Source organism: Sciurus carolinensis, chromosome 7 (assembly GCF_902686445.1).
Source record: "Sciurus carolinensis chromosome 7, mSciCar1.2, whole genome shotgun sequence".
Lineage (NCBI taxonomy): Eukaryota > Metazoa > Chordata > Mammalia > Rodentia > Sciuridae > Sciurus > Sciurus carolinensis.
In genome coordinates this window covers 26,908,396-26,926,800 of record NC_062219.1, presented here as the reverse complement: position 1 = coordinate 26,926,800, position 18,405 = coordinate 26,908,396, and the positions used below count along the sequence as shown (strand labels likewise).

Sequence of the window (18,405 nt, the reverse complement as noted above, 5' to 3'; positions counted from 1 at the left end):
TGACCAAAAGTAATCCATACTTCAAGTGATCCCAGTCATTGACTTGAGATGGAGGTGATGTGAGATTTCTAAGTGCCTACCATAAGAACAAGCACCTGGTTGAGAGACACCACCATTACTCTGACCTTTAGACTATTTCTTGATTTGCAGGTGTAACATCTGCATTTAAAATAAAAATCAGGCTCATTAGGAAATACCATGTCATAGAAAGCAAAAACAATAAAAATAGATATACACATAGGGACCCAGATATCTGAGTTATCAAAGGGGCTTTAAATAACTATGTTTAAATGTGTTCAGAAAGATTAAGAACAGGAGGAGCATTAGCTATGGTGGTATGAAGTGGTTAGTAAATCCTGTCCACCAAAAAAAAAAAAAAAAAAAGGAAGCACGAAATAGGACAAAACTGTCAGATGCTCATTTAAGGATTCTGAATTCTGATCCATGATAGACAGTAAATGGAGTAGTATTTGTTCTTAAAAATAGTTCATGCTAGAACTTCAATTACAATCAGTAGGGGGGGGGGGTCTGTGTCCTTGCCAGAGACTGCACCCATCACTTTTGCTCTCAAGCTCTGTTGGTAAGAAGAGTAGTTGAACCAATGTGGGGCTAAATGTGACAATCAGCTTTTCTACTACAGAGACTGGCTGGGTTTGGAAGAGAGGGAAAACAACCATTGACTTGTCAACAAAAAGTAATGGATTTATTAGGAAATGAACCAGGGAGTCCTGCCAATAGCTAGTCTGAGGTAAGCCGTGAACCAATAAAAAAGTAATGTGGAAAAAGAGTGAAGAGATGACCTCCAGAATGGGAGAAAATATTGCAAACCATACATTTGACAAGGGGTTAATATCCAGAATATACAGAGGACTCAAAAACTCAACAGCATAGAAACAATCTAATTTAAAAATGGGCAGTAGACCTAAATAGACATTATTCAAATGGTGGCATGAATGCCCAATGGATATATTAAAGAAAGTTCAGCATCACTGATGATCTTCAAGGAAATGAAAATCCAAACCACAATGAGATAGTACCTTACTCTATTTTTTTAAAGGCTATTATCCAAAAGACTAAAAGTAAATGCAAGCAAAGATGTGAGGAAAAGGGAACACTTCTACAGCTATTGGTGGGAATGTAAATTAGTAGACATTAAGAAAAACAGCATGGCAGTGCCTCAAAAAATTAAAAATACAAATATTATAAACCAGTAATCCTACTACTGGGTACATATTCAAAGGAAACGAACTCAGCATGTGGAAGGGACATCTTCACTCAAGTGTCAATTTTAGCAGTAAATTTTGTAACAATAACCAAGAAATCAAAACAACCTAAGTGTTCATCAATGAATGAATAGGAAACAGGCACATATCTAATGGAATACTATTCAGCCATAAGAAAATGATCTGTTATTTGCCACAACACAGATGAAACTGGAGATCATGTTAAGTGAAATAAGCCAGGTACAGAAAGACAAGTACCATATAATCTCACCAGTATGTGGAATATGGGAGGTAAACATTGATCTCATAGAAGTTCAGAGTAGAATGGTGGTTACTAGAGGCTCGAGAGGGTAGGGAAAAGTGAGAGGTAGAGAGAGGCCAATCAAGGGATTAAGTTATAAATAGGAGTAAGAAGTTCTGGTATGCCTAAATAAAGAAACTGAAGAAAACCTTAGAAGATGGAAAGATCTCCCATATTCTTGGATAGGCAAAATTAATATTGTCAAATGGCCATACTGCCAAAAGCACTATACAGATTTAATACAATTCCTATTAAAATTCCAATGACATTCTTCATAGAAATAGAAAAGGCAGTCATGAAATTCATTTGGAAAAAAAAGAGGCCCAGAATAGCCAAAACAATCTTTAGCAGGAAAAATGAACAGGAGGCATCTCAATACCATACCTTAAATTATACTACAGAGCTATAGTCACAAAAATGGCATGGTATTAGCAATAAAACAGACATGAACACCAATGAAACAGAATAGAATACACAGAGATAAGCCCACATAAATACAGTTACCTCAAACTAGACAATAAAGAAGAATGAAATTATGACATTTGCCAGTAAAGGGATTGAACTGTAGGCTATCAATCTAAGTGAAATAAACCAATCCCAAAAATCCAAAGGCCAAATGTTCTCTCTGATATGCAGATACTAACACACAGTAAGGGGTAATGAGGAGAGAAGAACAGAAGTTCTTTGCATTAGAAAAAGGGGAATAAAGGGAAGGGAAAGGGATGGGAATATGAAAGATAGTAGAATGAATTTGACATAACTTTTTCCTATGTTCATATATGAATACACAACCAGTGAAACTCCACATTGTGTACAACCACAAGAATGGGTTCCTAAATTATACTCCATGTATGTATAATATGTCCAAATACACTCTACTGTCATATATATATCTAAAAGATCTAATTTTAAAAAATAAAAGAAGTTCTGATATACAATTGCACAGTAGGATGATTATAGATAACCATAATGTACTATATATTTCAAAAAGTTAGAAAAAAGAATATTGAACATCACCAAAAGGAGATAAATTTGAAGAGACAAATATATTTAACCTGATTTAAACATTATACAGTGTATACATATACATCAAAATATCACATGATACCCCATATGCACTATTTTTATATATCAGTTTAAAATTAAAGAGGGTGGGTGAAACATAAGATCCTGGAAACCAGAGATTCATGGACTAGATAAGCTCCTCACCTGGCTGACTGAAACATGGGCATATGAAAGATTAAGCTTAAGATTCCATCAGAAAGTAAAAAACAGGGAGACTTAGGATCTGGCTGAACATCAAATATATTCTCCCCAACCTACACACATAGATGGATTGGCACAGAGTGGAGGCCTTACAGGCCCAGGTTTGATCACAGTCTCTGCCCACATCATCAGCTGACCACTAAGCTGCATAGACACAGGGATGAACACTAGCAAGCCAGACTAAAGAAAAATAAAAATTAAAACTAAAAACAGAGCAGAGACATCAACACCTCATACCATGGGAGAAAACATATTCCAATATGCAGTTCCAAGTTAATTAGTTTAAAATAGATGCCCCCAAAGTAAATCAGAACCCAGTATTGTTAGATATATTATCTAAAAGGTCTAGTTTTCAGACAAGGTGGTAAATGAGACATGCAAAGAAACAGGAAAGAGTGGTGCAAATGTGGGAAAACAGTAAATAGAAACTGACTTAGAGTGATCCCACGGTTAGGTGTGGGAGACAGAGACTCCAAACAGCTTCTATACATATGCTCAGGAAATTAAAAGAAAATATTATTTCAAGGACTCAAAAATAGGGACTCAAATAGAGAAATGGAAATTGTGAAAATGCAAACTATAGAGAAGAGAAGGACAATACCTGAAATGAAAATTTTGCTAGATGGGCTTACCAGAAGGATTTGCCATAGCCAAAAAGAAAAAAAAAAAAAAAGTACACATACACAATGGAATATTATCCAACCATAATAGAAGAATGAAATTATGGCCTTTGCTGGTAAATGCCTGGATCTGGAGACTATCATGCTAAGTGAAATAAGCCAATCTCCAAAAAACAAAGACTGAATGTTCTCTCTGATATGTGGATGCTGACTCACAATGGGGGGAATGGGGGAGTGGAGGTTCACCAAATTGGACCGAGGGAATGAGGAGAAGGTAAGAGGCATGGGGGTGGGAAAGACAGTAGAATGAATCAGACATACTTTCCTATGTTCACATATGAATACACAACTTTGTAACTCCATATCATGTATAAGCACAAGAATGGGAAGTTATAGTCCATGTATGTATGATATGTCAAAATACATTTTACTGTCATGTATAACTAAAAAGAACAAATTGAAAAAAGGAAAAAAAGAAAAAGAATCAATGAACTCAAAAATAGAGATTAATAGGAATCATCCATCTTGAAGATCAGAGGAATAAGTTTGACTAGAAATAAAACCTTGAAGGCATATGAGACATCAAGCAGACAAGCACGTGTGTAATGACAGTGCCAAACAGAGAGGAGAAAGACAAAGGATTGGAGTACTATATTTAGAGAAAAAAATGGAATTCCAATTAGGCTCAACACAAAGACATCCACAATAGACCATGATGCTCAAACTGCTCAAATACAGTGACAAAACTTTGAAAGTTGCAAGGGAAAGATAACTCATTACTATAGAAGAACAACACTAGAATTAATTGCTGAGTTCTCAGAAAGAATGAAGGGCTAGAAGACAATGTAATGGCATTTAATGAACCAAAAGTAAAAAAAAAAAAAAAAAAAGAAAGAAAAAAGAAAAAACTATCAATGAATAATTCAGTGACTAACTAAAGAAATTATCCTTCAAAAATGAAGGCTCAGTTAAAAACAGTCTTAGATAAACAAAAATTGAATTTCTTGTCATCATATCTATCCTACAGGAAACTAAAGTTCATGCAGAAAGGAAATTGCACATGGTAGGAACTCTATTCTATAAGGAGAAAGGATACATATGTGGGTAGATATTTAAAAATTGTGTGCTTCTCATGTTTTATTTTAAAATACATAATGTATAAAGCAATAACTCTGGCATTATATTGTTAAACTGATTAAATATAAAAATTTCATATGAATAAAATTAGCAGAAAGGGAGAGGAAGCAGAGATGTGTACAAACATATTTGCTATTTTTTGCCAAAATTAAGTCAGTATTAACTTAAAGTATAATGTGATACATATAACAATCAAAATGTCACACATACAATAAAAAATAGACAAAAACCAAGCAAAACTGGGAGTGTAGTTCAGTGGTAGAGTATGTGTTTGGCATGCACAAGAATCTGGGTTTAATCCTCAGTACCAACAAATAAACAGAGGAAATTAAGTGATATTCAAAAGTGTGTTTAACACAAAATAAGGAAATAAAGGAGGAACATAGGAACAAAAGGATTCATATGAAAACAAATAGCAAAATGTCATTTGTAAATAGAACCATACCAATAATAGCATGAAGTGCACACTCGCAAAAAAATATGCCCAGCATCATTAGTCATTAGAGAAGTGCAAATCAAGCCCATAATGAGACACTACTTCACACCTGCTGGGATGACTACAATCTAAAAGGAAGATGATGGCAACTTTAGTGAACATGCAGAAAAAATGGAACCCTTATGTACTACTGATAGAAATGTAAAACATGTAACTCATTTGAGAAACAGTCTAATTCCTCCAACAATATGTCCTCAAGAGGAATGAAAACAAATATTCGTAGAAATCTTGTACAGACTTTTTTCAAGATAGTGGAATAGAGGAGGTCACTTTGTTGGCTGCTCCAAGAAAGCAGATAGGCAGCTTCTCAGCAAGTGAGGTAGTGGAAACATTCAGTGACACTGTAAGTTCACAGGTTAGAAACTCTACTGCCTCAGATCCAACCTGTTAGATGGGTAGACACACAAACAACATGAAAAACAAGGCAATAAATCATCCCAAACAAACCAAGATACTCCAAGAAGAGAATCCATCAATACCACATTGGAAGAAATGTCAGAGGATTTTAAAATGTACATGGTTAAACTGATCTATAAAGTGAAGGACAGTAAAGGAGTAAAATCAGAGAGAAAATAAAGGAAGTGAAAGATCACTTCAATAAAGAGATAGAGATTCTGAAAAAAAAAAAAAAAAAAAAAAGCAAAAATCCTCAAAATGAAGGAATCAATAAACCAAATTGAAAGGATCACCAACAGACCAGATTGCTTGGAAGACAGTTTCAGGCAATGAAGACAAAATATATAATCTTGAAAATGAAGTTGACTGTAGAGAAAAGATGTTAAGAGACCATGAACAGAACTTCCAAGAAATATGGGATAACCTTAAAAGACCAAACTTAAGATCTATCGGTATAGGTGAAGACTCAGTGATACAAATAAAAGGAATGCACAATCTTTTCAATGAAATAATAACAAATTTTCCCAAACCTAAAGAATGAAATAGAAAATCAAATACGAGAGGCTTACAGGACCACAAATATGCAGAATTACAACAGACCCACACCAAGGCACATTTTTATGAAAATGCCTAAGATACATAATATACAGAATTACAACAGACCCACACCAAGGCTCATTATTATGAAAATGCCTAACATACAAAATAAGGATAGATATTAAAGGCTGCCACAGAAAAATGACAGGTAACATTTGGAGGAAAACCAATCCAGATCTCAGCTGGTCTCTCAACCCACACCCTCAAAGCTAGGAAGTTGTGGAATAATATATATATTCCAAGCTCTGAAAGAAAATGGATGCCAGCCAAGAATACAATACCCAGAAAAATTAAGCTTCAGAATATATGATGAAATAAAAACTTTCTATGATAAACAAAAGTTAAGAGAATTCACAACTAGAAAGCCTGTACTACAAAACATAAGATATTTCATGAAGAAGAAATGAAAAATGAAAGTGAAAATTAGCAAAAAGAACAGTGAATCAATGGAGAAGCTAATTCAAATTAAAAACCAGAAATAAATCAAAATGTCAGGGAATAAAAATCATTTCAATAATAACATTGAATATAAATGGCCTAACCTCTCCAATCAAAAGACATAGACTGGCAGATTGGATTAAAAAACAAGACCCAACAATATGCTATTTCCAGGAGATTCACCTCATAGGCAAAGATATTCACAGACTGAAGGTAAAAGGAGGGAAAAAATATATCATTCACATGGATCTCATAAACAAGCAGGGTTTTTCTATCCTCTTATCAGGTAAAGTGGACTTCAAGCCAAAGCTAATCAGAAGGGACAAAGAAGGAAATGTCATACTGCTTAAGGAAATTAAGCATCAACAAGACATAGCAATCATAAGTATTTATGCCCCCAAACAATGGAGAATCTATGTACATCAAACAAACCCTTCTCAATTTCAAGAATCAAATACACCACAACACAATAATACTGGGTAACTTTTTAACACATCTCTCTCACTACTGGATAGATCTTCTAAAAACTAAACAAAGAAACTATAGAACTAAATAATAAAATCAATAATTTAGAATTAACAGACATATATAGAATTTTTCATCCACCAATGAGTGAATATACTTTCTTCTCAGCAGCACACAGATCCTTCTCTAAAATAGACCATATCCTGTGCCATAAAGCAACTCTTAGTAAGTTAAAAAAAATGGAAATAATACCTTGTATCCTATCAGATCATAATTGAATGAAATTAGAAATGATAGAATGAAAAATAGAAGCCTACTCTAACACCTGGAGACTAAATAATAGCTATTGAATGATGAATGGATAACAGAAGAAATCAAGAATGAAATAAACTACTTAGAGGCAAATGACAATAGTGATACAACATATCAATCTCTGGGACACTATGAAGGGAGAGCTAAGAGGAAAGTTCATTGCATTGAGCTCATCCATTAAAAGAATAGAAAGTCAATGAATAAATGACCCAAAATTACCTCTCAAAGCCCTAAAAAAAGAAGATCAAATCAACACCAAAAGCAGAAGACAGGAAATAATTAAAATCTGAGCTGAAAACAGTGAAATTGAAACAAAAGAAATGATCCAAAAAATTGACAAAACAAAAAGTTGGTTCTTTGAAAAAATCAATAAAATTGATAAATCCTTAGCCCAGCTAGCAAAGAGAAAGAGGGAAAACTCAAATTACTGAAATTCATAATGAAAAAGGAAATATCACAATAGACACTACTGAAATATAATACTCAGAACCTATTTTGAAACTTTTTATAGTCTAATAAAATAAAAAATCTTGAAGACATCAATAAATTTCTAGAGAAATATGACCTACCCAAATTTAATCCAGAGGACATATAAAATTTAAACACATCAATTTCAAGCAGTAAAATTAAAGACACCATCAAAAACCTACCAACAAAAAAAGTCCAGGACCAGACAGATTCCAGCTGAGTTCTATTAGACCTTCAAAGAAGAACTAATACCAATCCTCCTCAAATTATTCCATCAACCGAAAAGGAGGGAACCCTTCCAAACTCATTCTATGAGGCTAGTATCACCCTGATATCAAAACCAGACAAAGATACATAAAGGAAAAACAATTTCAGACCAATATCCCTGATGAACATAGATGCCAAAATTCTTAATAAAATTCTGGCAAACAGCATACAAAAACACATTAAAAAGATAGTGTGCCATAATCAATGGGTTCAGCCCAGGGATGCAAGCTTGGCTCAATATCAGAAATCAATAAATGTAATTCATCGTATCAATAGACTTAAAGACAAAAATACATGATTATCTCAATAGATGTAGAAAAAAAAGCCTTTGACAAAATCCAGCATCCATTCATGTTCAAAACTCTAGAAAAACTAGGGACAGTGGGAACATACCTCAAAATTATAAAAGTTACATATGTTAAACCTAAGGCCAACATCATTCTAAATGGAGAAATATTGAAAGCATTTCCTCAAAAATTTTAACAAGACAGGGATGCCCTCTTTCACCACTTTTATTCAACAAAATCCTAGAAATTCTAGCCAGAGCAATTAGAAGAAAAATAAATAAAATGGATACAAATAGGAAAAGAATAACTCAAACTATCCTTATTTGCTGACAACATGATTCTATATTTAGAAGGCCCAAAAAATTCCACCAGAAAACTTCTAGAACTCAAAAATAAATTCAGCAAAGTAGCAGAATATAAAATTAATACCCATAAAATCAATTGCATTCCTATATATCAGTGATAAATCAACTGAAAGAGAAATTAGGAAAACTATCCCATTCACAATAGTCTCAAGGAAAATAAAATATTTGGAAATCAATATAACAAAGAGGTGAAAGACCTCTACAATGAAAACTACAGAACACTAAAGAAAGAGATTGAAAAGACCTTAGAAAATGGAAAGATCTCCCGTGTTCTTGGATAGGCAAAATTAATATTGTCAAAATGGCCATACTACCAAAATCTGTATAGTTATTAAATCTGTATACTTACAGATTTAATGCCATTCCTATTAAGGTTCCAATGAAATTCTTCATAGAAATAGAAAAGGCAGTTATGAAATTCATTTGGAAAAATAAGAGGCCCAGAATAGCCAGAGCAATCCTTAGCAAGAAAAGTGAAGCAAGAGATATCAGAATACCAGACCTTAAATTATACTACAGAACTATAGTCACCAAAATAGCATGGTATTGGTACCAAAACAGACATGAAGACCAATGGTACAAAATAGAATACACAGAGATATACCCACATAAACACAGTTATCTCATACTAGACAAAGGTGTCAAAAGCAGACAATAGAGAAAAGATAGCCTCTTTAACAAATGGTGCTGGGAAAACTGAAAACCCATATATAGTAGAAATTTTATTCCTATCTCTCATCCTGCACAAAACTGATCTCAAAGTAGATCAAAGACTTAGGCATTAGACCAAAAAGCCTGTGCCTGCTAGAATAAAAAGTAGGTCCAACTGTCCATCATGTCAGCTTAGGAACTGACTTCCTCAACAAGACTCCTAAAGTGCAAAAAGTAAAATCAAGAATCAATAAATAGGATTATATCAAACTAAAAAGCTTCTCCACAACAAAGTAAACAATCAAGAACATGAATAGAAAGCCTACAGAATGAGAGAAAATCTTTGCCACCTGCACCTCAAATAGAGTATTAATCTCCAGGATATGTAGTTAACTCAAAAAACTGAACACCAAAAAAACAAATAACTCAATCAATAAAGAACTGAACAGACACTTCACAGAAAAAAAAAATCTGAATGGTCAAAAAACATGAAAATATGTTCAACATCTCTAGTAATTAGAGAAATGCAAATTAAAACAACTCTAAGGTTTCATCTTACTCCAATTAGAATGGCTATTATTAAGAACACAAACAATAATAGATGTTGTCATGGATGTAGGGAAAAAGGCACACTTTTACATTGCTGGTGGAGTTGCAAATTGGTGCAGTCATTCTGGAAAGCAGTATAGAGATTCCTCAGAAAACTTGAAATGGACCCACCTTTTGACCCAGTTATCCCACTCCTCAGTTTATACCCAAAGGCCTTAAAATCAGCATACTATAGATATGCAGCTATATCAATGTTCATGGCAACTCAATTCACAATAGATAAACTATGGAACAAACCTCAGTGCCCTTCAATAGATGAATGGATAAATAAAGTGTGGTACCTATACACAACAGAATATAACTCACCCATAAATAAGAATGAAATTATGGCATTTGCCAGTAAATGGATGGATCTGGAGACTATCGTGCTAAGTGAAATAAGTCAATCCCAAAAAACCAAAGGCCAAATGTTCTCTCTGATATGCAGATGCTGACTCACAATGTGGGGGGAGGAGTGGAGGTTCATCAAATTAGGGGGGAAGAAAGGGGTTTGTGAATGGGAAAGACAGTAGAATGAATCAGACATAACTTTTGCATGTTCATACGTGAAAACACCACCAGTGAAACTCTACATCATGTACAACCACAAGAATGGAAAGTTATACTCTGTGTATGTATGATATGTCAAAATACATTGTACTGTCATGTATAACTAATAATAAAAATAAAAATACATGTTCTATTATTAGATTGTGGTGAAGGTTATACAGCTTTGTAAATATTCTTTAAAAACTTTGAATTGTATGACTTTAAATAGGTGGAATTTATGAGATGTGGTTTATAACTCATTAAAGAGGTTAAAAATGTATATTAACTAAACTTCAATCCAAAGGCAGAAAGACTGGATAAAACAGCAAGCTACTGAAGTATTCAGTCTTCTTTTAGATTTAAAGGCACAAATAGGTTGATAGGAAAAGGATTGAAAATGGTAAGTGATGCAGACTGGAACCATGAGAGTCGAGATGACTGTGTTAATATCAGGCAAAAAAAGACATTAATAGAAGAAATATTACGAGAAACAGACATTTCATAAATATGAAGGAGGACATATCAATAAAAATGTATATGTACCAAACAATAAAGCCTTAAAGTATGTGAAGCAAAAACAGGATTCAAAGAAGATATGGAAAATGTAAGAATTATAAGGAAGGGAGTGGAATGGAGGGTTACTATGTAATGGGCACAGAGTTCTAGTTTGGAAAGATGAACATATTCTGAGGATAGATGACGGTGATAGTTTCATGATAGTACTTAATGCCTTAGAACTTTATGAACTTTGTACAATGGTTAAATAGTAAATTTACATTATGTGTATTTTACCATAGTAAAAAAATAGAATTATAGTGAGACATTGTAACACTCCTCTATTAGTAATTGATAGACAGAAAATTAGGATATAGAAAATGAACACTATTAACCAGCCTGGCCAAACTGAGACCTAGAATTCTCTGTCCAACAAAAGAGTACACATTCTTTTCAAGTGCACGTGGAACTTATCATGATAGATGATCTGTTAGATCATAAAATGTCTCAATTCATTTGATAGAATTGACAACTTATCAAGTATGTTTTCCAGTCATTTGGAATTAAATTCAAAATTTTTAAAAATTAGAAAATGTCCAAATGTTTAGAAATCAAAAAAATCAAGATTCCAAATAACCCATTTAGTCAAAGAGAAAATTATTTCCAGAAAATGGTGCTTGAACATACATAAGAAAAATGAACTCAGACTCTTTTCTCTTATCATCCCCATACATACAAAAAAAAAAAAACCCTTAAAAATTGGTCATTACTTTTATATAAGAGCAAAAACTAAGTATTTCTAGAAGAAAGCATAGTAGGCATTACTGAGAACTTGGATTAGGGAACAATTTCTTAGAAATACTGACAGCATGACCCATAAAAAGAAAAACTGATAAGTTAGACTTCATCAAATTTAAAACCTTTTGTTCTTTAAAAGAGACCATTAAAAGATAAAAAGACAAGTCCAAGGTTGTGACAAATATTTGCAAATTATGTATCTCAGTATGGACCTAAATCCACGGTATATAAAGAGCACTCACAATTCAATAATAAAAGACAATAAGGAGAAGACACATGCCCAAGTTAAAAAGCAGCAAACTATTGATGAATGGCCTCATAATCATGTGAAAATTTGCTCAGCACCATTAGTTACTAGTGAAAGGCAGATTTATACACTGTGGCCACATAGGAGATTCTTGAGTGAGCCTGTCTGTCAGCTGGTTTTTCTCTTTCCTTAAAACTAACTTGGAAATAGGGGGTAGAGGAGGACATTACCCTTCCCAGAAATTCTTGTGCCTCTGTTAAGTGCCACCTCCTTTACCCATGCCAGGTGGTCACGTCCATCGGCGAGTTGGTGGAAGTGTGCTCCACGCAGATCCAGTCGGGGTGGAGGCCCTTGTTCAGTGCACTGGAAACAGTACACAGTGGGGACAAGTCTGAGGTGAAAGAGTACCTGGTCGGTGACTATTCCATGGGTAAGAGCATGCCGGCGGTTCTTGCCGCTGAGGTTTCTTTCTGTATGTCACATTTCATGATAGCAAAATAAATTGAACAGGAGGGAAGACAGACATTCTGCCATGTTTTATCAGTAGGAAATGATGTGTAGCAAGGACCTAGGGTCTGAGTCCCACCAGCAGGCCAACAGCCCTGCCCCTCATCAGGCCCTACTCTTGCTGACAAGTGGACAGAAGGCTGAACGGTTTCTGATGGTTCATTGTACATTGCTGTGTAGATTTTCTTCCTAAAGTCAAAGAGAAAAATGTTAAAGGTTGGGAGCATCTGAAAATTGGAAACGAAATGCCCCCAAATCTGAAACATTTTTAGCATTTCACAGCATTCCAGATTTTCAGACACCAAAACAACTCATGGAAGTTAACACAGTTATGCTAAGACTTGTTGTGTAGTTCAGGTGTATTATGGTAGTGTGGTAAGAACACAGCCAGGTTATAGGGGACAAAGACACAGGTAGAATCTGGAGGAATGCACGAGTGGGCTTCCTTATGCTCTTGTGATCCCTTGAGAGGTCCCACAGCTCACTCTGTCCCCAGCAGTGAAAATACAGCAACATATTTGTGATGTTTCTGCCCATGGATGTCAGTTAGAGACCTAGCTGGAACTGTCAGGCAGGAATTCTCTGCCTAGCAACTCCAGACAAAGGAAAATAGCACAAACCACATTGTTCACTTGGTCTAGGTATCATGAACCACCTTATGAGTTGATTGTTGCCTGGGAATATTTGGAGAACTGAGTTCCTAGATACCAGCTGAGAGCAAGCAGGCTTTTTGAGGTTAGCAGTCTTGGACCTTCTATGTGAACTCTTCTGCACAGATATGGATGAATTCACATATACCATGCAGGAGTGTCCCACTGCTCTACAGACCTGTATGTTATGTAGCCCTGCATTCCTCAATGTTGCCCTCACCTCTCCAGCCAGGGTAATTTGCAGCCTTCTGCAGTTCCCCTGAAGGTGAAACTGAGCAAGACAGCACAGCCACCCAGTCAAAGGGCCCAGGCAGCTCCTTTTCAAAGGCCCCTTGAAAGGTGCAGGGAGTCTGAGCAATCTGAGCAGTGAAAACCTACCTACCTGTAAACGCTGATCTTCCTCCCTCAGGAAAAAGCCAGGCTCCAGTGTTTGATGTGTTTGAAGCTTTTCTCAATACTGACAACATCCAGGTCTTTGCTAACGCAGCCACGAGTTACATCATGTGCCTTATGAAGTTTGTCAAAGGACTGGGTAAGTGGGATCCTCCTTTCATGCCTCATAGCCTCTGAAGACACTTCGCAGGATGACTTTGTGCCAAAGGCCCTGGAGACAGGGCCCACTGACCACTAGGAGATAACAAATATCATGGGATATAAACAAATAGGCTGTCTTGAGTACTCGGAGACAGAAAGCCTACTGGGAAAGCAACTTGGGTTTGATATTTTTTTAATTGCCCTCATGGAATATCTCGTAAGATAGTATATTTGCAATCTATGTATTATTTTGCCAACCTGTTTTCCAGTCTTAAAATATTTTCAATATTATCTTCAAAAACTGCCCTTTGTAGGAGACTACTCTCCTTCGTGTCACACAATTAGCAGTCTGAGTTTGATTTCCCAGCTCCTAAGAATTAAGAATACCTTCTACCAGGGCTTATTAGTCATGAAATGTATTTTGGACACATAGACATCCCTCTTCTCTAAGGCCTACAGTGTTTTAAGAACTAGGTCATTGATTTTGTGCTTAATTTAGGAACATTTAACAGTGTAAAGTTTTGCTATACAACATGACCTGCTGGATCTGATTTTTATTTGGCACAGATTTGCCTGGGGTGAAATGGAAGGAAGGGGCAGTTCATTAACCCAAACATTTAGAGGAAACTTGAACTTTTTGAGAGTTTTGCCATGGAGTACTTTTAGACTTGCAGGCTGAAACCCCCTTGGAAATAGGAACAGTATAAAGTCAATATTATTATTTTATTATTTTGTATTCTTGTTAAATAATTGATCATTCTCATGCAAAAGAAAATATGTCACCCTTATTTTGGAGTAGGAATAAAGTGCAAGTTTCAGAATAGAATTCAGAGGCCTTAGTCTGATCTTTAGACCATTCTTGTTACAGTGCATCACCCTTATTCTCTGCTATACAGTAGTCTTCCCTTGTCCACAGACCCCCAGAAAATTCCTGGAACCATGTAGTACCAAACCCTATATATGCTATGATTTAATTTATAAATTAGGCATAGTAAGACACCAACAATAACTAATCATAAAATAGAACAATTCTAACAATATACTGATACCATGACAATCAGGCTCATAACTCAGGTGGCTACTAGGGGACAATAGACAGGTAGCATATACACAATGGATACACTGGACAAAGGGAGGATCCACATCCCAGGTGGGATGGAGCAGGGTGGTGTAAGATTCCATCACACTACTCAGAATAGCCACAATTTGAAACTTATGAATTGTTTATATCTGGAATTTTCCCACGTAATATTTTTGTGCCATCGTTGATCACAGGTAACTAAAACCTCTGAAAATGAAATCATGGGTAAGGTGGAATTGCCATATATATTATAGGGAGAGAAAGATGAATAAAATAGGTTTTCTGCTGCAAGATTTCACAGCCCCTTCTTGGAAATAGACACGTACACCAGTAATGACAGTTCAGAAAGATGAATGTCTTAATAGAGGTGGGGGTGGAGGGTGGCATTGAAGCTGAAATGAGCAGCCCCTGAGACAGGGAGTTGGTCTGTAGGACCACACAGGTTTCAAAGAGTGAGTAGCATCTGAATGTTGTAAAGTGTGCAGGTTTACCTTTCTAGAAATAGGGTACATTGGAGTGCCCACACAGGACAGAGGGTGACAGATCAAAAAGGAAGGGACCAGGCTGTGCTGCTCCGTGCCCTGTCAGGAAATCTAGAATGTGTGGGAAAGGTTTTTCAGCTCAATAGTCATGCCATCCCATGTGATATATGAAACTATACTGGCAGGCACATGTCCCTTAGGTAGGGACAAGAAGCTTCAGTCAGAAACACCAATTCTGGAGCCATTAGGGAGAGAGTAGCAATGATAGAATAGCCTCCAGCAGTATTTTAGAGGTAATATCTGTAAGCCCGGGTCTGCTCAAATGTGGGGCCTGAGACAGGGACAACTGAGGACGATTCCCTGTCCTACAAGTTCATGCAAGGACCAGTATTACCCAGAATCAGGATCTCCACAGGAGAGCAAGTTAGATATCGAGGAGTGTCTCAGTGTGTTCAGACTGCTATAACAAAATACCTTAGGCTGGGTAATTTATAAGCAGAAATGTATTTCTCACAGGTCTGGAAACTGGAAAGTCTAAGATCAAGGCACTGAGAGAGTCGGTGTCTGGTGGGGGATCACAGCAGTGCCTCACGTGGCAGGAGGAGAAAGCTACTCTCTGGGGCCTCTTTTTAAAGGCACTAATTCCGTTGACCTTCTAATACCATCACTTTGGTGATTAGGTTTAAACATATAAATTGTGGGGGTGGGGTACAAATACTCAGATATAGCAGAGAGGAAAAGTAAAACCTTATTCTCCTTTGGCCAATAGACACATTTTCTGTGAAATAATAGGAAATGCCTAGCAGCATGTTAAAAATTTGAGATTTTGATCTTAGAAGTTAGGAACTAAAAATAGAGATGCCACATTATCAGAGTGCATGTGGTAGATGTTTAAAACAGGTTCTATTTCTGTGTGTAAATTATAAGGTAGACTTATTTGTCTGGAGCTTGGGGTCAGTGGGGGAGATAGAGTTCCCAGTACAGCCACACTACCTGAGTACTACCCAGCTCCATGGAGTGCCATTCACAAAGACTTGAGTGTAACGTGGAGAAATGTTGGCATAGCTGCTGTAATCAATAGGATAGGAAATTACTTCTAATTTCCACCCATTTATTTCAATGTGAATTTTACCTGGTCTCTGTTTTGATGTAAGGTATAGTCACTTCAAATAGGGGTTGGCAAAGTATGATTCGCAAGCCAAATCTGACTCACTGACAGTTTTTATAAATAAAGTTTTATTGGAACACAACCATGGTCATTTGTTATGGCCGCCTTTGTGTTATAAACGAATCCAGAAGTTAAACAAATGTAGGACCTGCAAAGCTTTATGAATTTACTGTCTGGTCCTTTACCAAAAGAGTAGTACAACTCCTGATCATAAGACATGTTTGTTGGTTTGTTTCTTAAAAGGAGAAACATGCCTCATTGCTTCTGAGCTTTAACTAATGCCTAGTAATTATGTCTGTTTACTCACAGGGTGGGTGCTAGTTGCTACAATGGTAAATAATTAGAAGCAATTACAGTGTAGTGAAATGATTTTATTAGAAGTATTAAAATAGATTCATTATATGAGAAGAAAAATTATCGTTCTCATTTGTTCCCTACCTATTGAAAATCTAGATGCCCTTCTATAGATGTTTAATCTATACATATATACAAAAAATAGAATTCATCTAAATTCAATTAAGTAGTCTCTGTTCCAAAAGCCCAGATGTTTCAGACTCTTCCCAGAACCCTCGTTTAGCACCATCATTTAGTGCTGCATTCTGGCAGCAAATAAGATCTTTGTCCAACAGAGGCTGGTGCTTCGCTCCAGCCCAGCACAGGGCTTGTCCTTGGGGTCATCCTCTCTCACCAAAGTGTCAGAAGTCACACCGTCCAGCAGCAGGGCCTGGAAAAGAATCACAGTGTGTCCCTGTACAAAAGGACACAGTCTGGCCACTGAAAGTACTGGAGTAGAAAATAGAAGAAATGTCTACTGTGGGGGGAAATAACCAAGAGGACTTTCCTCAGGGTTGGGCCAGGGTTGTCATTTTTCTTTTTTGTCCCCTCTCTGCTTTGGTGACTATCTGATGAACTTCCTTGGTGGGAGAGAGTGGGTTGTCTGTACTCAGGGGGAGACAAAGGTAATTTTGTCTGTCTGCCCTAGGGGAGGTGGACTGTAAAGAGATCGGAGACTGTGTCCCGGGAACTGGAGCCACATCCACAGACCTGTGCCTCCCGGCCCTTGAGTACCTCCGACGCTGCTCTCAGGTACAGCTTGTTGAGGCCCATGCTCAGCTCCAGTCCCTTAATCCTGCCTCACAGATATCTTTTGCTGAAACCCAGGAGAGACACGGTCTTCTGTGTGAGAAAATGGGAACCTAGACTTGGAGGATAAATTTTTGTCCCTACCCTTTGCATAAAGGAAAATGAAAAATATACTGGGACATAATAATGAGATCCTGGGATCTCTGAAACTTCTCTAACTCCAGTCGGACACATGACTACCGTAATCTCTGCTTTCATCAGTCTGTGAAGAAGTGGTCACAAGACCAGGGGAGGTCTTCCTGGTGGTACTAAAAAGTGGACAGTGGAACACACATGCACAAAAGAGGGACATGTTCAGTTAAGGTCTCATGAAGAGATTCAGTAAACGATGCTTATCCAAGTGAACAGCACCTTCGTTGTGCATTATCCTCGTCCTTGTCAAACACCAGACAAGCAGGATGATGCTTCCTCCTCAAAGCACTTTCTCCTCAGCTCGGGGACAGCCCACCCTCCGTGGTTTTAATCCCATCTTCTCAAGTTGTGTCCCAGGCCTTGTCTGGGCTCCACCTGCCTGTCTGTCAGCGATACCTTTGAGTCCCATGACTTTGGAAAGGATGCAGGGTTCTGGCTTCTTCCCCCAGCTGCCTACACCAGGTCCCATGTCATGACCTCCCAACCCGCTTCCACCTCTGGTCCTTCCCTCTCACTTGGGGATCCAGCCATGCCAGTGTGTCTCTCACAGCCATTTCCCTGGTTTCTAGAACCACATGGACACAGCAGGCATGATTCTAGTTCATGAAGCTGTCAGGGTCCTGAGGGACTATGCTCCAGCAGAGAGAGGAGAATAGGAGCCAGCCATGTGCTTCTGAGACCTTCCTCTCCCACACTGCCCTCAGACACCTCCATTTCTCCCAAGCTCCTGCCCCTCTCTTTC

At 37.0% G+C, this 18,405-nt stretch overlaps 1 protein-coding gene across 1 annotated transcript in view; it reads left to right on the top strand.

Annotated features, from left to right (window-relative positions):
• Arfgef3 (ARFGEF family member 3) overlaps window positions 1–18,405 on the top strand; it is a 160,768-nt gene that overhangs the window by 119,656 nt on the left and 22,707 nt on the right. The window contains exons 23-25 of the mRNA XM_047557835.1: window positions 12,252–12,396; window positions 13,533–13,655; window positions 17,371–17,474. Of these exons, the coding sequence (XP_047413791.1) occupies window positions 12,252–12,396; window positions 13,533–13,655; window positions 17,371–17,474 (372 nt within the window). The remainder of the gene's footprint in view (window positions 1–12,251; window positions 12,397–13,532; window positions 13,656–17,370; window positions 17,475–18,405) is intronic.